Genomic DNA, 24,528 nt, shown 5'->3' with positions numbered 1-24,528 from the left:
TAGTCCACTTGAATCATTGACATGTCAAAGTAGATACTTTGCATACACATTTTGTGAATTCAAACAGCTATGTGGGCACCAGAGCAACAGAGAATTATGGGGTTTTTTTCTCTCTTCTCCCTCTTTTCTTCCCCAAAAGAATCCCCTTGAGAATGAGAGACAATTTCATATGCTTATAACCATAGTAATCTATGTCAGTTCATTTGCCAGTTTGGTTTTTTTTTCCAGGTAAAAGAAAGCAGATCTGGCCCAATAGTATGTTCATGAAATCACAAAGAAAGCGTGCTGGGCATTGTTCATTTTCCTGGAAGCTGTCTCCCTTACAGATTTACACAGAGCAGTACATGTCTGAATGACAAGTAGAGAGTGATGGTGCAGAATCACCCATGGGAAAAGTTTTTCAAGCTCTAAAGGGGAGTGGCAGAGCTGTGTCTGCTTTCGGTAATGCTTTCCTCACAGCATACACGTTGTTAAACAGTGCATTTTGTGCTGATAGGGAGTAACAGGAAACAGCTATTCTTATGCACCAGAGTCTCACTGTGAGCCAAGTGGTTTGAATTGTTGGTCTGAAGGCTGATGCTGTAGATGAACACAGCCTGGGTGGAAGAATTGGATTGCTTCCTAAGTTCTTCCCATTACACTGTTGTTCCTCATGTACATTTCAGAAAAGATTTGTGCATTGGATTGTAGCAATTTCAAGGAGAAAATAATTTCAGTCAGTTTGTGTAGTAAGACATTTTGTTTTGTCATTTTGCAGTATACTTACAAGGGCAAAATTTTTAAAGCAGCAAAGTGACATTTTGAAAAATTGCGTAGAGATAAAGGAATTAGCCCCTTTAGTGTGTATACCTTGCCTTTAATTGAAACCTTTTGAGGGAAACTGTTGTTCCAAGCATGCTATTTACTTCTGCTGCTTATTTCTTCTTTGGGCATTCCAAAGGGCCCCAAATGACAACAAATTGAAAGAAACAGGTGCTTCCCCAGAGAGCTAACACCCAAGAAAAAATATAAGTGGAGACAAGTGGAGGAAATGCATAGAGAAAGCGTCTGCAGGCAGACATAACTGTTTCAGTAGTCATACAGAGCTATTGGCCTAACCAGTGCTAGGTGGAAGTGCTTCCCTTGGGGCTTGTATGTACTACCTTTTAGTGTGCACTCTCCTATAAGGTGTAATAGACACTGTCTGCACTGTATTGCATTTATTCTTGCTATTTTTATCTTTTGCCATCTATCTGACACTTTGTTCAGTTAAGGTGTCAGTCATCGCCTTACATTATTTTTTTTTCCTAGTCTTGGTCTGACTTGGTCTCTCCATTATTTGTTAATAGAAATAGAGAATCAGCCAAATTTCCAATTTGTGTGTTGAAAAAATAAAAGACTAACACTAAATGTAATAAATCAGTAGTCCTTATGGACTCTATCACCCTGGAACAGATCCCCTGTTGAAAACCATTTATAGGAACTGAAATTTTATTTGAAAGCAAATATCTGATGAGGAAAATTAATTATTGTGACATTTTTCAATTGGGTAAAAAATGAGGAATCCAACGTTTAAGACTTGCTAATGCTTTTTTTGGCATCAAGAAAGGAGACACAGGTATCTAATATTAAATAGTGCTGCAGAAGGGCAAGTTAGCACTTTGTTTGCCAAATTAAGTTTCAAAGACTATGTAGGTTATGAAGTTTGACTTTCTGCCCATAAGTCTTGAATGACTGACAGACCACTGTAAAATAGCTTTGTTCAAAAGGAATCTTTGGCAGGCGGCATCAAAGGTTTGAAACTCTGGAAGGGATGAAAGAAAACCCCATTTTTGCACTGATTTCCCTTACAGATCAATGTCTCTGTGAAATTTGCTTGGGAATTATGAAGTATTTACTGTATTATGTGCTGTTTTCTTTCACTGTATCCAAAGGCCCCAGTGGTTCTCTTTATCTTCAAGATTTAGGGATATTTTTGTACATGAAGTCTGAATGAATGAATGAATGCATCAGTGGAATATGAGGGAAAAAAGTGCTGGATTTAGACAGATCTTTTCTTCCTTATTTTATCGCAAGTTGGAGTATTGGTTTTACGACACCTAAATTTATGGGTACATATTTTTATGGTAAAGCCCAATGACATGTTCTGAATGCTCCATCAAGCTCTCTCAGTGTTTCTTCACTTGATTCACAGCTCTGCTGGGTATGAATCAGTCCTGTAGTATAACTCTTAATCTCTTTTTAACCAGAATAATGTAGTGTGGGGGGTTTTTTATTTATGGTGTGTGTCATCATGTCATCATCTAATTATGTAAACCAAAGAAGGGGAAAATAAAATATTTCTTGGAAAACTCTTGTCAGCTGTCAATCAGTGCAGAAGATGAAGTGTCTTTACTGCATATAAGCAGCAGAGGCAGAGAATTTTTGTGTCACACTGGTCCTTAAGTTTATCCTCAAGCAAGATGTGACCCTGGGGCATGGGCTGAGGAATAACTGGCTTTGCAGGGCAGTTTCTGCTTAGAAACACAACATGCCTCCTCAAGTACAGTGAGAGGCTTGAGGAGAAAAGTTCCCTCTACTTTCCATTGACTCTTTAAAGCTCTGATTCAACAGAAGGTGCTTAAACCCCTGTTTGTCTTCCTCAGGGTGAAGTGAAGAAGTGAAGCCTCACAGCTGAACTACTATGAGGTCAGAAGCCTTGCTGCTATATTTCACACTGCTACACTTTGCTGGGGCTGGTTTCCCAGAAGATTCTGAGCCTATCAGTATTTCGCATGGCAACTGTAAGTATGAGAGGCCAGAAGACTTAATTTAATACTGATCAGGGGACTTCGAGTCAACATTATTTTACTACACTTGCAGTGGATGAAGTTGTTTTTTCTTGATTTCTCCCAGATCAGCCAATTTACATTCTCAGATACTAATATAAGAATATGACTTTTTCACATGTTATTTGTTAATCTAATACAAATAATTGAACTTGCTTCATGAAACTCAGATGGATTCTGCTTGAGCATTAGGCATATTTCTGCCTAAGCTGGAATTGTAGCTAAAAACCAAATTAAGACAAAGAATCTTTTATGGCAGAAGCTCTCTCCTTTCTTACCAGCAGAGACTGGCAAACTCTCCAAAATCTACTGTAACATGGACAGCTGCAAATCACATTGAGATTTGCTGGCTAAACAGGTGGAGAGCTTTCTGTGCATTTTACTGTGGACATCAGGCTTGACTTGAATTATTCTTTCACATGTGCCTCAGCTCAGTCATGATTACTGCAAAGAAAATTCTTCAGACAAAGACTTAAAGTTTCAGATGCTTATAAGGAAGTCTTTAGCATTCTAAAAGTATGCTAGGGAGTAGCAAGTCAGCCAAGAATGGGCTTGTGTTTAAGCCTCTTTTTGGTCCGGAATTTGGTTTTAAAATGAATCTTGATTGTCCATATTTACTGTGCTTTGGAATGGCCTTGGCACACATAAGCTTGTCTGTCATGTTTAACACCATCCTGAAAGACAGGACTCCAGGGCACACCCGAGGTGCTGCAAATGCTAATAGCCATCTGGGATACAAGAACAGGGAAGAACTGCTCTGAGGCAAACCTCCGTGAAACATGGCTAGTGTGACCACTGGAGCTTTAGCACCAACATTTTCACCCTCCAGAAGGGCAGTGATAATCATCCTTCCAAATGTGAAAATAGCAGCCTTGATCATTTTGGAGAAATAGAACATGAAATAGAACATTTTTCCTCTGCAGCATGGCATGCTGAAGTGGATAGGAATGCCCCCAGCTCGTTCTAGATCCACGAGTTACAGAGGAAACATTACTGAACAGAGAACAGCCTGACAGTCAAACTTGGCATTTTGCATGTAGAATGTGGTCAGAAACATTAAGCTGCTGATGTCTTAATCTATCTTAATCTATAGCTGCTGGTGTTTTAATTTATTTCTTCAAGAGTTCTCAGCACCTGGTTTGGAGAGAAGTTCCTTTTTCTATCCAGTTTTATCACCAGGCTTTCTGACACATGACACTTTCAGGTGCTCTGCTGAAGCCATGCTGTCAATCAATACTTTTACCAGGCTTAACAGGTACAATACTAGAAGACAATAGCTGAAAACACTAAAGCAGTAGATGAGTTTCTGAAGAAATAGACTTCTTCAAAGAGCTGCAGGTTTCTGGGAAATCATATTTATGGGGAAAAGGCATAGCTAGATGCTAGTCAGCTCTGTATAATATGCTCTTGCAGCAGTTCTGCAGTGATGATGACGCTCATCAGAGGATCATCCTCCTCCTGTCTTCTGTCATTTTATTTACTTAATTAGCTCCTTATTTGCGCATCTAGATGTTATGGTCATCTGATACGTATGAAGTCTAACTTCATTAAAGTGGCCCTTGATCAGAATTGTTCACTTTTGTTATAGGTTGTACACACATCTGAGGAGCAGTGGCACACCCTGTGTATGCTGAGTTTTCACCCAAAAAAATAACGGGAATAAATGCTCTTGACTGGTAGAGTTGTGTGGGGGAAAGCTGACTGGTTGATAGCATTAACTCAATACAGGGATTCCAATCAGCATTGCCGTCCAGTTTCCAGAAGGACTGGAGTATCACAATGGTTGCCAAAATAATGTGCAGCAGCTTTCACTTCATGAAGTTCAAGTGGTGATTTCCCACCATTTCTCAGAAATCCCTGCAGCTCTTCTATGACAGCAGGTCAGCCCTGTAGAAAACCCAGGGAATTGGCAGTTTTAACCAAGGAGAGCCAAGAGTTTTGCTTTAGCCACTACCAGTCCAGACTTTGTGATGATTGATGGGCCATTGTGGAACAGCTTTGTCCTGACAGACCTACTTTGGCAGCCAGGAGCAAGCATTTAAGCTCCGCAAGCAGTGAAAGAAAAACTGTGAGAAAATGCAATGTACCTGTGTGGCAAGAGCTCCAGAACAGCTTTATGCTTTAAAAAATTCGTTTTTGTCTTCTGCAAAGGTGATGACTTTCTCTTTTGCAGCTGCAGAGACTGTAACCTTGAAGAGCTCTCCAGGTCTCTGTGCTCATGCCTTCCAGCCCCAGGCTGTGCTTCCAGGACATAACAGAAACCATGGGTTTTGGCTGCAGCTGGGCCCCGTGTTAGCACTGTTTCAGTTTGTTATTCTCTTTTGACCCTGTTGATTTCTTTTTTCCTTCCTACAGATACAAGACAGTATCCGGTGTTTGTGGGTCACAAGCCAGGGCGGAACACCACACAGAGGCACCGGCTGGACATCCAGCTTGTCATGGTCATGAACAGGACCCTCTACGTTGCTGCTAGGTCAGTAGTCTGCTGCTTTACCACTCCTCTCTTACTGCCTTAAGAGGAGGAAGGAGAAGACAAGGAATATTCTGAGTTCTTCTCTGATGGACACATTATTTTTAGCATTTTCTCACACTCAGAGAGAGCTTTGCAGCTCTGTCAGTAAGACATATTAGAAACCTTGCTAGATGGTCAACTTTTGTGGTGTGTTACACCTGTGTTTTAGGACTACATGTCTCTGCCTTCCTTTGAGATCTGCAAGAAGGAAGTTGCCAGAGAAATAATTTAGTTCCATGGAGAAGCAGTTCCATCCTCATCATTTTATTGTGCTTGTGCTTACCAATAATGATAAATTTTAGAGAATAATTATTCAGTGCACAAATGCATCTTTTGATAAGAGTTAATAGAATGTAATTTTGCTGATTTAGGCATGTTTTTAGTATCTTAAGACAAAAAAAAAAAAGAAGCAAATATGCTTCCACAAAGTTAATTGAATTCAGTGTCTTGATTTCTTTGGAGAGCCATACTGTGTAGACATGAGCATGTCTTTTTATAAAAATTGCATATAGAGCCACCCATTCAGTAGCCTAGCTCAGCTTGCACTATCAGCCTCAATGGAGCTACACCCATTACACGGCTGCCAACCTGGCACAGATCAGATATGAACACTTCATCTCCCTGCCTGTTGTTAGCAAAGAAGATTGGTGGTCTTGGAGTGGGAATTACATGAGAGATGCAGGATTGAGTGCAAGACGGGTCCAGATGAGCAAGGGTGGGTAGTCAAGATTAGCAAGGATAGGTACTCCAGTTCTGGAGCTCTTGGACCCAGATCCCGTTTGGGACATCCCTGCAAGCTGCCTCTCAAGTAGCAGCTTGTTTCCTGCCTGTTTTCTGGTTCTCCACTGGAAAAATACACACCTTTCTGCATGTGCCACATAAAACCAGGCCGTTGCTGCAGATGGGAGAAGTGGTGGGTGGGATGGCCAGGAGTGAAGGGGAACAGCTGCTGAACAGGCAGCCTCTCTCCACCAGCCCTGTCCACAAAGCCCTTGGCAGCCTCTGGGAGCTGACTGGCTTTCTTCTCAAACAGCCACTCCCCATCTCCTGGGTGGTCAGATGTGTCCTGTGAGAGAAAGCTGACTGTCGATCTCCATGCGGCACCAAGTAATTGGTAATTGCATTACACCAGCATGGCCACTGAGTGACATTTTCAGTCAGAGTCATGTCCCTGGCTGCTAGAAGGATGCACCTGTTCCCCTGCCCAGCCATCGCAGCTGCACTGGCTAATCACAGCTTCCTTGGGCTTCTTGCTTTCCCTGCTCTGCATGCGGTCTGGGAGCAGAGCTCAGGGTTCTCATGCCAAGACCTTGCATTGAGTCCAAGCAGAGAGCAAATATCCTTCCACAGGAGCTGCGGAGATGTTGCTCGTAGGGCACGAGGAGAGGTCAGCCCTGCAGCAAGTGGCAAACCCTGTGCTTTGCCTGAGTTCAGAGATTAGTATTTTGCTGTGTTTAGTGGGATAACGAGCAGAGCGGGGCAGAGGGTTGAATAGGTTTGAAAGGTGGTGGCAGGATCCTCTCTTTCATGGCTGAGCTCCCTTTGCTTTCCTTATTTGTTTTCCTTTAAATTAGGAAATTATTTGCAGTGAGATGGTGGTAAATCCGCTTTGCAGATTTTGCTCTGCTGTTTTCATAGTTTGTTCCCAGACTGAGATTGACGCAATTAGACTGTCGCAGTGCCCAAGCAACTGGCATTACAGCAGGAAAACCCAGGGGAATAGTTTTGGGATATGAAACTGCCGTGTGTACAAATTATATAGAGAATGCTAATATTTGGGGGATAATGTTTACTAGTATGTGAATACGCATTCTTCCATATTTGTATAAAACAAATTGCTACAATGAGAGTGCTTATATACTCCTAGGGTCTTGTGACCTACAAAAGAAAATAAAGACCACGTCTGTTTTGTACTTACACAAGCACGAAAAAATCTTCTTACACTATTTTTCCTTTGGTTACTCAAAACCTCTTTAATGTGTTCTTTTCCCCCTCCTTGTTACAGAATAAAGTCCCTCCTGGGCTTACAAGGCTATGCAATACAAATTAAAATTCAAAGGTAATTTTTATCTCTAAGTAACAAACTTCAGAAAATGAGTCATCCTTCAGTTTGAATGAAAATTTGTAACTCAGATACTGCATCTGCTTCAGAGGCAGTAGTAAATTTAGAGATTGAAAGCAAATTTGTACACAATCAAAGGTGTTTGCCAAAGAGTTTTGTAACAAGATTCATTGAAAACTGTAGCTAACATAAATCTTTTGGCTATGGTTTGAGATAATGCTTTCATGCTTTTTTTAGACATTGAAATATAGCGATCCTACATTTATGTTTTACCCATTTATCTGAAAAACAATCAAAAGAAATGATTAAATATTGAGAGTTTTTATTTTACGGCTGGTTGTGTTTAGGTTGGGGGGGTTTGTTTGCTTGTTTTAGAAAATCCAGTGTTGACTTTTGCAGGCAGTTTCGGTGCACCAGAGAGGCTAACTCAGATTTGAGAACTGCTAACATTTTATTAATGAGCAACTGGCATAGAACAAAATTTCTGTCAGTCAGCTGCTTATTTTGTCATATGGGATACATGACTTCTGTATTAGCTATTACCAAATAAAGTTCTGTGTCACTTCAGAAAGGCATTATTTCATGTTATCAGACAGAGATGCACAGCAAGTGTAAATCAGAATAACTTAGCCAAAGGCCATAAAGTTTTACTGCCTGAATATCTAGCTTGCAGTCTGCAAAGGACCAGCTCTGTCATCGTTTTTCTCGTGGGAAGGGTACTCCCTGGCCATCTCTGTCACACTCACCCACACCCAGGCACAAACACCCTTTTCCAATTTGCTGTGTCTCCTCCTCCCGTTTTCTCGTGCAGTGGCAGCTTTTATTACCATGATCTGCCACCCCTGATGTGTGTGAAGGAAACAGACCGGGAGCAGGAGATGGATGGGATGAGATGGGATGGGATGGGATGGGATGGGATGGGATGGGATGGGATGGGATGGGATGGGATGGGATGGGATGGGATGGGATGGCTCCCCCCTCATTTGCAGTTGCATGTTTCCAAACAAAGCGCCGAGTGCCAAGGGTCATGCACAGCCGGTGGCATTATTTAAATTCCCTTCCTCGACGAGATTATGCCATGGCAACAAAACTCGGTTCTTCTGACTGGAGGTGGGAAAACGGAAGCTCTAGGATTAAGTAAATTTGTGTTAGAATAACTTAATTAGCAGTAAACTGTACACATACCACAGCTAGTAGGCAGTAGGAGTTGGGCAGCAGTGGGAAAAGGAGGGCGAGGACAATCCCACGTTTTCTGTGATTAGGGAGCCCTCCCCTGAATTTGACATCTCTTTCGCTCTCTGCTGACACTGTCAGCAACTGTGTTTCATCTGTGGCATGAGAAAATTATATGTAATTTTCCTGATGCTAACCTTCTTTCCAACAATCCTGTAACTTGGCATCTGAGTTTCCTTTGAACTGTTTCTTGAACCAGAAAGTGAGTCCTCTGAAGGCTGCTTTATTGAGAGTGGAACTAAATGACTCTTTCTGAGTACCGCTGCTGCATTTACTAATTGTCTTGTTGAAAAAGAAAAAATTTTGACCTCTGGAAAGCTAGGCTGATAATTAAAATCAAGAGCTGTGCTGGAAGAAGGGTTTTAGAGGTCCACCCGCACCTCATTTGCAATTCAAGAGATTTTTTTCCCCCACTTTTATATAGCAGGAATGACAGCAATAAAGAGCAATGCACATAAAAAGGGAATCATGACTTAATCTATGACGCTGATATCATGCTAATAGGTAATTTTAATCCAGAACCAACTCTGACCACTGCTCTGTCACTGAAGTCATGCAAATAATAAACCAAAGGATTAAGGCAATCTTGGAAGTAAATGACAGCTCTGGTTTTACAGTCTGGAGGAGAGCAAAATCCATCAACTGCTCAATTTGGCATCTTACAAAGCAAACAGCCTCAAGCTCCATAGGAGACAAATTTTTAAAAGCCAGTTCCCTACAACAGTGCTACCTCTTTTCTCCACCTGAGAGAAGTGTTGTTTATTTCTCTTGTGGCTGTATTTTGTGTTTGCTTTATTTAAAGAGACTAGCACTGTTTCCCAAAAACCCAATAAAATGAAGCTAACCTTGAGAGCAGGGATTTCTAAAATGGAAACAGTCTGTATTCTGCTTTCAGCAGACCCCTCCAGTGCTGTGGATCATGCTTCAGCTGTGCAGCTTTCTGCATGTTAAAAAAAATCCAATTTTATTTCAAGGAAAAATGAGATCTCAGTCCCAATTTGATGTGCTGGTTACTACAGCATTGTGGGTTGGTGGTTTTTTCCAACTTTTGGGTTCTATACAGAGCTGTCCTTGTTCTCAGCTTACACAGAGGAGAATGTCTAAAAATACCTCTTTACCTGAGTAGCTGAGTCTATTTCCTCTTTCCAAGAAGAGATTGGCAGCTAATTGTAGAAAGGTTCTCAGGAAAATAGGAACGTAAATGCAAGAAAAAAGTGTGAACTTGCTTCAGAGAAATATTTTACAGTTTAGTTTGGTCAACAGTGTGAGAAGAGAAGAATGATTTCTGGGAATAGTTTTGTGTCTGTCAGCCTTTTGTCTACCATATTGTCAATCAAATTACAACAGATGAGGTTAGACACATAATTAAAGGGGGAAAAGAAGGAAAAGGAAAAAAAAGAAGAAAAGAGGAAGAGAAAGTAAGAAAGCAGGAAAGCAAGCAAGCAAGCAAAGAAAGAAAGAAAGAAAGAAAGAAAGAAAGAAAGAAAGAAAGAAAAAGAAAGGATTAACCTCTTTATAACCCTAAATGGCTAAACGTGGCACAGTGACTGCTAGCCCAGGAATCTGGCAAAGGTTGCCTAAAAGCTATTGCAGCTGATTTCAGGATACAAAAAAACCTCTGCATGCTAGATTGTGGCATCTGCTGTAGGACTGATAGAACAAAAATCGTGTGAGACTCATCTACTTTCCCAAATCTCATTTATTCAAATAATTGCTTTTGGAGAAGAGTCTTACTTTGAAGTTTTGTAGCATTTTTCTTTTTTTTCTTAATGGGAAGGCAAACAGTTTATATGTGAAAATGCTTTTGTGGGAGAAGCAGGAGATGTGCCAATAATGTTTCCTGGTAAGACCTGTGTTGTTTTTTTGTTTTTTTAATGGATTATGGATTATCATGTGATAGATAGCTCTCTTATAGAAAATTAACTGTCTGAATACTCCGCTTGACTTCATATTCATTTGCCTTTGTTTACAGGGACCATATTTATACTGTTGATATGGACACATCACACACAGAAGAAATTTATTTTAGCAAAGTAAGTAGCTTTTATCAACACTCAGAAGGCAAGGACACTAAAGCAAGCTTCAAATAAATAGGATGATGACATTGTTTTAAAGAACTTGCCAGCACTGCTGTAAAACTGTAATAAGCAAGTAAGATGGCATTGCTAATGATATTTGGGGAGAGCTAGAATAGCAATCATGTCCTCTGCGAATTTCTGATAAGTGATTTAGCTGGGCTGATAAGCAATCTGTGCTGAAATACGGTGAGGTCCCTGATGGAACATCTGTCAAACATCTATTCAATTATATGCAGCAGTTTTCTGTAACAGCTATACTATCCCAGTTAAGTATACTGAAACTTTCATCATAAAAAGAAAGTGGCATATTTTCACGCACACAAATATTTTTCATACATCCAAGAACTGACTAAATAAAATCTTCCTATAACATCTCTTTGTAGATCTGTTCACATTATCTCCATTGGAAGTTACATTAAAACTAAGAACTTTGTCTGCATTACTATATTGTATATTAACATGAGCATACTGAGAATAACCTCCCTTCAGCTCCTTTGCATTGCATTCATATTGTATAATATGTGTTAAACACAGCCTTGGTCCATCAGAAATCATACAAATTTGGGCACTGGATGAATTCCACTGGAGGAGGGGCAGTGCTCCATTATAACTATGAATGATGCTGAACTTATTACTCATCAAAGAGAGAGAGCACAGGCTGACAATGGAAATAAGCATTCATGGTTACTCTTCCAGCTTGGACCCCTCTATGAATGCACAGTGCCTCAGTTTACTGATCAGAAGCACTGTCAGAACTGTCATGGCAGTAGTGTCTAAGGCAATATCACCTTAGACCACATGATTTTAAACAAAGTTTTATTACAATTAATAAGCCGTCTACATTTGACCATTTTTGAAGCTCATTGCAAGAAAAAATCCTGGATGGGATTTACCTGTAAATGTTCTGGAGAAAGAGTGTTTGCAAATAAAGTCAGCAGTGTCTTAATAGATGGAAAGCTCCTTGAGGTTTTTGGCTGAATTGAAGTGGTAAGAATTACCTGAATTTGATTTCTTTCCAGATCTAAAATGTTGCCTTTGAGAATGCATATTTCATTTAGAATCCAGTGAAGATTCATAGTCCATAAATGATAATTCTGATTTGTAGAGCAATATCAATTAAAACAAGAGAACATGTAGTACTTTTAGGAAAAGCACACATTTTTCAAAGTTGGCCTATTGTTGAATTCTGTTTAGGCTTAGTTTAGTTTAGTTGAATTTAGTTTAGCCTAATTTAGTTTAGGCTTTAAAGAAAGAGGGATAGCTTTCCAGTCTCATGAATTGGTGGCAAAACAAAATTAAATGAATGCTCCACATCACTGAACTTTCATTGTTGTGGTGAATTAATCATGGAGAAAGACTGCAGAAAACTTTCAATAAATGTGTGGTCAAAAGCTAGTCTCTCCTAAGGGACTTCTAGTTCTGAAATCAAAAGTAAAAAACCTCTGAGTTCTAATTGATTTCTTTCTTGATTCTTGCAGAAATTGACATGGAAATCTAGACAAGCTGATGTAGACACATGCAGAATGAAGGGAAAACATAAGGTAGGCAATTTTCATGTCTTCTGCCTCTGCCACTTTAGTTTAGTTGCTTCACTATTATCTCAGGCTGCTGTCTGTGATGTGGAATGGATCATGCCATTCACTTCTTACCAGTAATTGCTTTTTCCATCAACTTACTGAAGGCTTTAATTTGCATAAATAGTTGACTTTGAATGTGATAAAATATTGCTACAGAAGCCACAGCAATATCCTGAAATACTTGAGGCATTGAGAAGGTTACAATGCTCAGTGTACTGATTTTACCATTGCTGCAAAAGCCACCTGCTGCTGTCCATCCCCCTGTGGGAATTTACTGAGAAGTTTGGGTAAAGCATGGGAAAACATGAATGTGTGGTTGTAGAAGGACAGTTTCACCCTACTGCAACATGTGACTGGCACAAATAGTATCATGATTAGATGCAGACTCTTGGATTCTTCACATCTACTTGCACTTCTAGTTACAGATGCTTTATGCCAGTGTATTGTAGTGGTGATGTCACTGTCTGACAGCAACACAGGTGAGAAAAAAAATGGATTTTTTGCTTTTGAGGAAAGCAGCAGTTTTCAAACAAAATTCACCTTTGTCAACAACAGCAAACTAGGAGCTGTAATATGAATACTCTATCTTCAGTTCTTTGTTATTTTTAAACCACTAGAATATAAATTAATTGCAACCTGCTCATTTTCAGTTAAACGTAGTCAAAATAAGGCCAGAATATCACAGTGGCTACCAGCCAATTTAATTTTAAACCAGACAATGAAATATGATGGTTTAAAAATAAAAACAGATAGCCAAAATGCAATAGTTGAAATAGTTTTTATTATTTTTCCTCAGGATGAATGTCATAACTTTATTAAGGTTCTCCTAAAAAGAAATGAGGATACACTGTTTATCTGTGGAACAAATGCGTTCAACCCTTCTTGCAGGAACTACAAGGTATGTGATCTGTTTGTGAAATTTCACTTTTGGCTTGTTTTTTGGTTGGATTTGTAGTGACTGTGGTGGCAGCAGCATGAGGTTGTCATTCAACTGTGCACCATTCAACTCTGAAGCATTTATCCTGACTTGTTTCAGTGCTACCGAGTTCAGTGTTGACTGGATTTCTGAGAAGTTCTCAGATTGATTACCTGTTTCTTTGCAACTCCTGCACATCAAGAATATTGCCACTTTGCATTATCCTCCATAGGTGCAGAGTCCTTCAGATCCCTGCTTGGGGATGTAGTCTCTCCTCAGAAAGTTCCTCAGCTTGTCACTGATACCCACATCAAGTCATAGACTAATGTTGGGGGTTTCCTATGAGTAGCATGTTTTAATATTTATGTTGTACTGTTCTCAGTCTCAAAACCAGTTCTCAAGATTCTTGAGGGCTTAGCAAGCCAAACCCAAGTTTCTTGTGAGTCCCTCAGATAGGGATGCTGTGGAGACCCTGTGGCATTTTGTGCTGTGGAAGTGATTGAACAGCAAATCTCCATAAGGAACAGTAAAGCAGGACAGCGATGTATTCCTCAGTAGCTGGGGATCTGCAAAGCCAAAATGTTATCTAGAGCAGTGTAGAAAACTCTGCTGGTCTGTGCATGCTTGACATTAATGCCCTGAAGCCAATTGATTTCTTTGGCATAGTGTGGCCCAGTTATCTGCATTCCAACAGGACCCATTTATTGAAATATTTCCCATTTTCTCAGGCTTTCACCAGTATATTCCAACTCCCAACAGTGAAAGTCTCTGGAGTAGCTTTGAAATTAACTTATTTAGGCATTTGACATCCAGACTCTGCTTTTCCCATTTTTATGTCCCACAGGTAATTTCTCGTCTTTTTTTCTGGAAAAATAAAATTCAGTTTTGCTAATGCTTGTCATGACAAAATCACAGCACAATTCTCATTCATTTTGCGGTACAGAGTTACTGTAAAAAACAGAATAAAAATGTTAACAACCAGGAAAACTACTTCCCTAGTGCTATTCACTGTGACTGCTGTTCTTGATTTTTGTGCAATGCTGCTTTACCTCATTTAGCCACTATAATGGTTGCATTCTAGAAAACACAGGTGAGAAGTGCAGGGTAATATTTTCTTCCAATCTGTGGAGGAAGAACCAAATATGAGTAAGAATACAAGCCTGTGTCATGTTAGCTGTGAGGTACAGTTAGCTGCTCTGTTAACAGCTGTTTCTTTTATTCTTTCTTTTCTTGCCTGCTCCTAGTATGCAATGAAGCACCTTGATCTCAGGGCTGTATTTAGTCTTCTTTGCAATTTTTTTATCTCTGAATGTCATTAATGAGGCTCACAAATCTCAACGAGTCCCCTTGCAAGGAAGTTATCTTTTAGATACTACAGATTTCTTTGGCTTCCTGATGTGAGCCATATAAACAGCCTCCTTACCCTTGCTCCAGCATTTTCATTTCCCGTGATGCAGAGCAAGATAGTGATTCCTCTGGCAGCCTGCAGAAGCCACCTGCCCTGACTTTTTCTCCATGTATTCCTTGATTGTGCAGTGAGAGAACTAAACCTGTAACAAACAGAAAGCAGGTCTGTCCCTCAAGCATGCCAGTGGTTGTAAGGATGAGCCCAGGGTGTGGAGTTTGGTACAGGAAAGGTTACTCAGGAGTGTAACTCATTTCCTCTCACCATCACATGAAATGCTTTTCAGCCTTTGAGTAAACACAACTAACTTCCCTCAGAGTGGATTTTGACAGGAAGGATACATGACCGAAAACAAGTGATGACAAATCATCCACTGAAGGACTTGGAAACTGCAACATATGAATTAAAAGTTGGTTTAAGTTGTTGATGGTGCAATGTGGGTTATTTTTCATGCTCTGTGAATCTGTACTGTATATACATACTGTATATCTGTAGTGTACGTGACCTATAGAGTATGAGCTGGAAAGGTTACCTGAATATGCTACAAAAATTCCTATTCCCAAAATACAGTAGTATGAGGATCTTAAAGAGGTAAGAAGTGTACAATTCTCCCTTAGCTCACTAAACCTTCTTGAACTTCATGTAAAGTCAATCTGTATATTTGTGTCACTATCAGTGCCCAGGGTAAATTTATTTCCCAGGAGTTACTTATAAGCCTCAGAATTTACAATTCCTGCACAGATTAATTCTTGCCTGCTGGTAAGCGGATTTCTCTGTGACACAGACTCAACCGATACAGTAAAACAGTAAAACTTGAAGAGCATCTTTCTGAATATGCAAATCAAGGAAGAGAGTACCACTGTTGAGACTAGAGCAGAAGAATCTCTGAACTTGGGGGAGAAAAATGCACACAGAGATAATTGTCCCAGTGTTGTTTCTTCTGACTGCTGTGCTTTGCAGTCTTTTCTGTGTATAAGAGCGCTTCTGTTGGGTCACTGTTGAGGATAAATTTTGAAGCCTTGCCAGAACTACAGACCACATAACCTGTTATAGTTCAAAACGAAGCTTGTGTACAGATAAAATATAGACTGAAGACTTCTGTAAAATGTGTCAGGGTAAGAGTGATTAGCTCTAAAAGAAAGCATGACTTACTAGACATCCTTTCTTCTGACTCCTTTTATTTAATACCATTATTTTTGTCAGGTTTTTACTTCATAGTCAGGAATAGAGTTGAGAAAGGGCCTTCCCCTCTACCCAGAAAAGAAGAAACACTGTCATAAGCCTCATCCTGGGTAAGAAGTTTTGTTTCTCTGTCTGAGGAGATCCCTTTGATTTTTCAGATGGATACCTTGGAGTACCTGGAAGAGGAATTCAGTGGAATGGCCAGGTGCCCCTATGATGCAAAGCATGCCAACGTTGCGTTGTTTGCAGGTAAAATGACAGAGATAAACTTTTTACTTTCTGTCCTGCAGCCCAGGTTGGTGATAACACTGTGCCTCTTGCTTGAGCCCAGAATGCCTGAATCTAGAAAGTGTCAAAGGGAGTGAAAAATGACTAAAAATAGAGGGTATAAGGAAATCCCTAGCAAAAAAGGCTTCCCTTTCCTGGAATTAACTTCACTATCAACAGCATTTCATGAAGCCTCAGTTTCCTGGATCAATATTTCAGTATTTCCTGTATTCTTGATAATATGGCCAGTGTGAGGCACCATTTCTGGCTGCATCCAGCTTCTGTGAACGTCAAAGGAAGTCAAGGCTTGTGTAAGCTTTAATGAGGATTGAGCAGGATATGCTCTTTAACAACTCTAAGCCTAAGTTAACATTCATAATAAAAGGAAGTTAGGGAAAATGCTGTGGCGTGCCCTTTTCTAGATCTAGAAGGAAAGGGAAGGTGATTTTTTTTTTTTTAAGCTGAAAACATCTTAATGTGGTCTTACCAGCTGCTGTAGACAAAGGAGAGAGGTATATTGGTTAGCGGTGATTCATGCTGCATGCAGCAGAATAGTGTTAACTCTGATTTCTACTACGATAGTTTGAAAAAGTGAGGTCTTATAAATGACATTAATTTTCGTATGTCTCTTTACAAATTCCTGATTAAATTGTTTCTTTACTGAGCTTCTCTTAGCATGAACCCTGCTGATCTTTTCTTAGATCTGGCTGTAAGATAGGTGGTGAAGATAAGAAGCCATCCATGATAATGTGAGTCCTCTTCAGCAGATGTGATGCTAGAAAGCAGAGCCTGGATGCTCACATGGAAATAGTTAAGCTATTCCTCTGAAGATTTAAGAGTGTGCAAGTATTTCAGGCATTCTCAAATGAGTCTATAGGCACAGGGCTGTATTAAGCACTTCTATGTTTGAAGTATCATCATCTGCCTCACAAAGGAGAGATTTTATAATGTTTCAACTTCTTTTTAACTCTTTAAAGTGTAAATAAATAGGTCCTTTTGTTTCAAGATTAATGGTGATGATACTGGTAGTATGTGATTTCTTAATTGCAGTCACAAGAATATACAGTAGAAATTCTCTAATTACAGCAGGTAATTCATAAAACATGGAAAGAGAGAGACACCTTCAGAGAACTATTTTTCCCATGTATCTCAGACTGCCTATCCTTAGTGCAGTCTGAATGACCTTTCAGAAGGCTTTTTCTCAGTGTACTGGCCAAGAAAGCATTTATGACCAGCCTATTGTAAACATTCACTTTGAATGCAGATTAAGTTTAGTAAGGTGACTCCCACTTTGTCAGTGAATAAATCCTTGCATTATTTGAAAATAAAAAGAATATTTATAGAAATGGTCATACTCCTTCATGGTGATTCAGAATAAATTTGATACAGTTCAAATAAATACTTGTAAAATATGCCCTGTAAATCTTCTAGCTTCAGAAAATCACTGTTTTATATGTCATACATATTGATACCCATGCCAACTTTTCAGAGTGCAGTGAAAAGCAGTTTCAGAACAGTTTCAGGCACTAATCCAGGTCATCTGAGTTTGTTGGATGCACTTGCATGAAGATGGCTCTTCTTGCAGGCTGTAGCTAATACAGCTGATTTGTGCAGATTGTAGTTGGTCACACGGTCTTCAGGAACTTGGCAGGAAAGAAAATAAATGTGTGGTTGTATTAACATGAGGTCAGACACCCATATCTAAACAATTCAGCTTTTTATTCTATTTTAAATTTGGGTTGTGGGGGGAGCATGTTGTAATTATTTTTTCGGTTTTGCTAAGAAAAAATGATCATTCTTAAGTAGCCAAATAAGGACAAGAATTGCATGAGTCATAGCAGAGCATACAGTTCTGCTAATAAAAAACAGTCTGAATTTTTAATCTGGAGCTGAAATTCACAGACTCACTGAGCTTTTAGGGTTGGAACAGAGCTCTGGCAATCGTCCAGACCAACCAGCCTTGCCAAAGCGGAGTCACCTAGAGCAGGTGACACAGGAATATGTCCAGGCATGTTTTGAATGTCCCCAGAGAGGGAGACCCCACGACCTCCAGGGGAAGCCTGTTCCAGGGCTCTGCCATCCTCAATGTAAAGAAGTCCTTCCTCACGTTGAGGTGGAACTTCTTGTGTTTTAGTTTATGGCCATTGCTCCCTGTCCTGTCCCTGGGAACCACTGAAAAGAATCTGGCACCATCCTCTTGGCACCCATCTTTGAGATAGTTGTATGCATTAATGAGATTCCCTCTCAGTCTGAAATTAAATGTTGTCTGAAAATGTAATGAGGAGAGCTTGACCAACAGAAGCCTCTCTGCTTTGTCCTGGATATCTCATCAGTACTGGTGCCTTCAAGGCACCAACATAGTCTCTATCAAAGGAGTTGTAGACAATTCTGATTTTTATGCAGACACAACAGAGACACAAGATGCTGCGCTCATGCTGCACTGCTTGTACTTCTACCAGACATCATGTTCCAAGATCTATCTTACATATGAAAACAGTCTTGTACAGTTATCATGACCTGCAAACAGATTAGACAACAAGTAAAATTTTAACATGTTGCTGAAGCTTATGCTTTTATGTCCTTATAGTTTTGCATGTTTTGGTTGTCCTTGGGGTGCCATTTTGTAGGCCCATTCTTATGACTTGTCCTCCATTGTCTAAGAGAGAGGAATGCATAATTCATATTGGAAATGCCTAAAATGCATGCTAGAAAAGAAACATTGATGGGCAATCCTCCTCCATCTCCTTGCATTCCTGTTTCGGCAGGGCTCCTAGCACGCTATTTAAATTTTTGTTAGTGATCTTTGGCAGAGCAGAAGTACTCTCGAGGGGAGAAATTTTCATAAGTGTCAATTAGCTGACTGTCTTTAAGCCCTGTCTGATTTGCACTCCCAGTTAAAACTAACAGGTCTATTTGTTTTGCAGACATACCTAGGCAGAATTTCTGAGCATTGAACTATCAACATGTGACTGGATAGGGTCATTCAGTGTGACATACCTAAACCAAAGAAGAATTATTCCATCAGGTTATTTTCTCTCACAGCATCACTCTGAAATTACCATTTTGCAAAGCGGTGACACTTGCTTGTTCTGTACTCATTTCCATTTACCTGGCTGGATTTTTTCCTTCCTTCAGTGCTCCTAAGGGGACTGTGATGGTTTTGTTTCCCCCTTTTCATTTGACTGGTGAGAGAAGGCAATTGTATTATTTCTAATGCTCCTCCCGCCTTGTTTCTTCTTCCCTTCTTCCCCAGAGGGAAAGCTGTATTCTGCCACAGTGACCGACTTCCTTGCAATAGATGCAGTCATATACCGGAGCCTTGGAGACAGCCCAACTCTGCGGACAGTTAAACATGACTCCAAGTGGTTGAAAGGTAGATAAACAAGGCAAAAAAAGCAGCATCTCTGATGAGAGTCTTGGATTTCTGACAGACCTCTTTGTCATTTCATTTCACCAGTGCTTTCTGGCAGGAAGAAGTAGATTACATCTCTTGGTTACACTGATCTGTTTATCTCTTTCTCTCTTTTCCTGACCCCAAGTTACTGGACCTGACAGAAGCTGTGAGCTGGGTAGATCAGAATATGTATTCCAGTGAGCTTTCCAAGCTGAAATCCACCAGTTTACATCTGTTGGATGTAAAGGTTGGAACTTGCAGGGCTCTGTGTGCTTGGGCTGTGTTTGAAAATATTCCTGCCACAGCACTGTTAGGTAACAGTCAAGGCTTTATGAAGTATAGAAGGTTTATCCTATGATGTTAAGATTCATTAATGGAAGTAAAATTATGGGAATATTGCACAAAGCCTTTCTGTTGCAGCTCTTAAGGATTATACTGCTGCCATTGAATTAGGCAATTTCTGTGCTCTAAATGCCCTCATTGTTAAGGACGGTGCTGTTTAGCTTCATGTAGGTGTTAAGAATTGTTAACATTTGGAGTGATTTTAACTGAGAGCAAAGCCATAGTTTCAAGTGTTTTTCTGCATGCAGAAATGTTTTGCCAGGTGTCAACTTTAGCTGTCCCACTTTGCTTCCTGCTACAGACACGTGTGGGCAGAAACATTTACGTGGTTTGTTATTCCCTCAACTCACAGCCTGCATGCCATAAAGAGCACTGCTTGGACCCCTCAGGCACACAGTTATAAATGCCTGTTTACCTTTCCCCTTACACCACACAGGGCAGACATATTAGTGGCAGAGATTTAACTACCCTGCAGTGATGTTGCACAGACTTGTTCCCAGCTCTCCTGTCCCCAGACAGTGATTCTTCTGCAGCAGTGATTTGTTCGTTCTGAAAACTGATCAACTTTGCCAAATGCACACATTTCACCTCTGGATGTTAAGTGTGAATGTACTTGGCTTTTCTTTGCATGCTGTATCCTGTACATGGTGCCTAAATCAGATGTATTCGATTTTTTTTTTTTTCTAGAACCATACTTTGTTCAGGCAGTTGACTATGGCAACTACATATACTTCTTCTTCCGGGAAATAGCAGTGGAGTACAACAGCATGGGAAAGGTAAGGGCAAAAACATTGCCTGGAATGACTTTGTCAGATTCAGGAGGTGGAAAACTTGTGCTATTCGTGGACCAATGCTGCTGTGAGTGACCTTGAAATGAGAACCATAAATCATGATGACAAGGTCATCATTTTGAGAGGATTCCTATTGCTCCAGCCAAAAGGTTGGCTGGAGTGAAACATTGCACTGTCTTGAAAGGAAACTGTGTTGTTTCTTACAGTGATAATGTATGCTGGAGTCTCTTTTCTGAAGTTGTAAGAAGCACAAGGCTAGTGTAGTTAGTTCAGCATAGTAGATAATTGTTAAAAATTGATTCCAAAGCAGGGAGAAATTTTTCTGTAAGAATATGAATTGGAGTGCTGAGTAAACAGGGGTAGGAATTTTGTGCTCTGCCATTCTGCAAAGAATAATTAAACACTTTCTGCATTTTTGCTAATTTCACAATAGCTTTCTGACTAAGCAGTCAGAAAAGCTGACCAAGGTCACAAAGGTGGAGAGCAGGAATAAAAGCCCAGCAAGATTTGCATAGTTTTTAAGTGCTGAAAACACAAGAATCAGAGCAGCAGTGTGGGTTGCAGGGACTATGAATATGAAATGTGCTTTTGTTTGGGGAAATAGAAAGCTAAGCAGTCTGTATGGAAATGAGTTTTATATGGGTTGGGAACAGATCTCCTGAAGGATTTATGGCTGTATAGTAAATGCCACAGTCTTATCTTTCATAGCACACTGTTCCAAAGCTTAATTTTTCTCTGTTTCTTATTTGTCACAGATTATAGAAATGTGGTATTAAATTAAGCACCTTGCTCTGTTATTCCAAATGTTTCAAAAGCAATATTCTAACTGCTTTTCTAGTTCAAGCAAACATTTAATTTTCTCCATTATTTTTGCTCTATTCCTTCCAGGTAGTTTTCCCGAGGGTAGCCCAGGTCTGCAAAAATGACATGGGAGGATCTCAGAGAGTGCTGGAAAAACAGTGGACTTCCTTTCTCAAGGCTCGGTTGAACTGCTCAGTTCCTGGCGATTCACACTTCTACTTTAACATACTGCAGTCAGTCACAGATGTTATCCATTTCAATGGCCGGGATGTTGTTTTAGCAACATTCTCCACTCCGTATAATAGGTAATAGTCACAATAACCTTTTACCTTCTATTTTCTTTGTTTTGCTTTTTCCTGCAGTCTCTTTTTACTTTATGAAAGCACAAGAACTGATTGCTCATACAACGTAATTATTATGTACTCTCCGCTTACCGATAGTTTGTGTTTGATTTTAAAGTACCCTGGTATTGCTTACTGCCTTTCATATCAGATGACTTAGAGCAACTTTCAGCCATTTACTGTCTGGACACATTCCTCGGACATACATTTCTTTACATGGGAATAATTCACACCGGCCACCAAGAAGTGTTTCAGTGTGTAACTTGCAGAGTGTTATTCCAAAGAGAAAATATGGTTTTTTTCCCCTCACAGAGAAAGAACTGTGGGTGTCCTGTTTAAATCTAAACCTCTAAGAACCATGTTATCTTCTCTTTGTTTCATGCATCCCCGGTGACTCTTGCATTGACCCCTGACCCTGTGTTGACCCTGCTGCCCCTCTGACTCTCCTGGGAGAACCAAGGTCTTTCTGGCTGGGAAGGAGGGTCCCCAGAACACCTATTTCACTGTTTGCGTGCTTATCCAAAAGCATCAGTTCATCTGCAGAGATTTTATTACTGTTACACATTATAACATGTTTCTCTGGAATTTATTAGAAGAGTAACTGTATCTAATTATTGAGAATTCCCAGAGAAGTTTAAAAAATAGTAGCATTTTAATTTAAAAATATATCACAGTTTCAAAGAGTAACATTTGAGCTGAAAGAGGAATTTTATTGATGAAATTAATTTAGTTTTGCAGTACCCTTGCCACCTCTTGTCAAAGCTTGACCTCAGTGAGGTCATTCACTGAACTGACTTGAAATGAGAGTAAGCCTGGGCCTGTAATGTATAATCACTGCTTTTGATATCAAAACAATAAGAACTGCAATGGAATAATTATACCACCAATAGGGAATACAGGCTTAAATTAAGATGATCTCTTTTCATGCAATCTGTCTTAACGAAAGCAGGTGAACAAACAGGGATTCAACATCAGAAAATAGATTGTATCTTGCAATTATCTCAAAATTGAGATTGTCCTCCCACTCTGCTAGTATTTCGTGTGGTGTGTCATGAATAATTCTTTTCCTTAAAACTTGCGTTGTAAAATCTAAGTACTTGGTGTAAAAAGCAAAGTACTATTTTATAGGCCCTAGTTTTGTCAGACATTGAGGATAACAGGAAGGCATATAGTGTTGTAGATAGCTTATTAGCAGACCTGGCAGCCAAGAGGGCCAAGTATGTCCTGGGGGACATCAGGCACAGCATCACCAGCAGGGCAAGGGAGGGAATTGTCCTTCTCTGCTCTGCACTGGGGCAGCCTCTCCTCCAGTGCTGGGGGCACCTTTAGGTGCCACAATATTAGAAGGATCTAAATGTATTAGAGACCATCCAAAGGAGAGCTATGAAGATGGTGAAGGGCTTGAGGGGAAGTCATACGAGGAGTGAATGAGGCCACTTGGCTTGTTCAGCCTGGAGAAGAGGACACTGAGGGAAGACCACACAGCAGTTCAGAGCTTCCTCATGAGGTGAAGAGGAGGGGCAGACACCAATCTCTGCTCTCTGGTGACCTGTAAAAGGACTCGAGGCAGCTAAGTCATGGAGGTTTAGGTTGGATATTAGAAGAAGTTCTTCACCCAGCAGGTGGTCGGGCACTGGAACAGGCTCCACAGGGAATTAGTCACAGGACCAAACATGACAGGGATCAAGGAGCATTTGGACAGTGATGTCAGGCACATGGTGTGATTCATGTGTCCTGTGCAGGGCCAAGAGTTGGACTTCAGTGATCCTTGTGAGTCACTTCCAATTCAGAAGGTTCTGTGATTCTGTAGTTCTGTGAAACTTATTTCTGATGTGGATGCATCCCTCTCCTTCCTCCTCCACTAAGAAAAACTTGCAACAAATGGAACAAAGTTTCCTGCTAGAGTGAGCTGGAAGAGATCCCTCTGTCTAATCAGAGGTCACTCGGGTTAGAAGCTAGTGTTGGGTTGTAGCCCAGTAGTTGGCCGGTGGCTTGGACCTCCTTGGCTGTGACCCACAGTGCTCATCGTTACCACTTTATCATACTACATGTAGGTCTGCAAATTGCCACTCTCCAGAGCAAAAGGTGTTGCAGTCCTCTCACCACAGCAATGCCTCCATCAATGTGTAGTTGTGTGTTGAACATGAGTCTCAGCACTTTTAGTTGTGTGTAACACACCTCAAGATTTTATGGTCGGGTTTTTTTTCTTTAGGACTTAATCCAGCAATGTGCAAAATATTCTAGCTGGAGTGGGTCTTGAGCTGTCTTTTCAGGTGAGGTCCTGTGTGTGGCCGAATACACCCTCGACCATCTCTTACATCAACACATGTATGGCTGCCTCCATTTAAAACTCCTGCAGTGGAATATCATGTTAATGTAGAGCTTTGAAGTTTTCTTCTATATAAAAAGACAAATTTGTGGAGATCAAAGTAAGACTAGTACTGTCTCCCTGCTTGTTGTTTTCCTGCAGTAAAAAGCATTTTGAAATTTACTATTCAAACAGTTATTTTTCTATCAATTTATATAGCTTTAGGAATTTAGCTTTATCCTCTGTAACAGTGTTATGGTTGCTACATTTTTTCTTTGATGTATAATAAACTAGTAGCTACGAGCAGGATTGAAAGCCTCAGCCAGCTCGGTTCATGCTATTTACCCAATAAAATCAAGTGGTGGAAGTCAGACATGAATACAGTAGTTCATCTGTAAAAACATGGAAAGCAGAATAAATGCATATGTCATACTTTCAAGTGGCTGACCATGGTAAACCCATAAGCTTTTCAGAAAGTATGGAGGTAAGAATACAATTATGCTTGGACAATG

General features: G+C 40.2%; 1 protein-coding gene across 5 annotated transcripts in view; it reads left to right on the top strand.

Moving 5' to 3' along the window:
* Positions 1 to 24,528, top strand: part of SEMA6A (semaphorin 6A) — a 119,844-nt gene that overhangs the window by 49,158 nt on the left and 46,158 nt on the right. For all 5 annotated transcript variants that reach the window (XM_085042735.1, XM_085042734.1, XM_085042733.1 and 2 more), the window contains exons 2-10: positions 2,625 to 2,762; positions 5,163 to 5,280; positions 10,587 to 10,647; positions 12,171 to 12,233; positions 13,066 to 13,167; positions 15,931 to 16,021; positions 19,293 to 19,412; positions 20,463 to 20,551; positions 21,455 to 21,672. In XM_085042735.1, coding sequence (XP_084898861.1) covers positions 2,663 to 2,762; positions 5,163 to 5,280; positions 10,587 to 10,647; positions 12,171 to 12,233; positions 13,066 to 13,167; positions 15,931 to 16,021; positions 19,293 to 19,412; positions 20,463 to 20,551; positions 21,455 to 21,672 — 962 coding nt within the window. In that variant the 5' untranslated portion in view covers positions 2,625 to 2,662. The remainder of the gene's footprint in view (positions 1 to 2,624; positions 2,763 to 5,162; positions 5,281 to 10,586; positions 10,648 to 12,170; positions 12,234 to 13,065; positions 13,168 to 15,930; positions 16,022 to 19,292; positions 19,413 to 20,462; positions 20,552 to 21,454; positions 21,673 to 24,528) is intronic.

Source organism: Lichenostomus cassidix, chromosome Z (assembly GCF_008360975.1).
Source record: "Lichenostomus cassidix isolate B80296 chromosome Z, HeHo_3.0, whole genome shotgun sequence".
Taxonomy (NCBI): domain Eukaryota; kingdom Metazoa; phylum Chordata; class Aves; order Passeriformes; family Meliphagidae; genus Lichenostomus; species Lichenostomus cassidix.
Note: the sequence above shows the minus strand (reverse complement) of the source record. Positions and strands in the feature narration are given on the sequence as shown.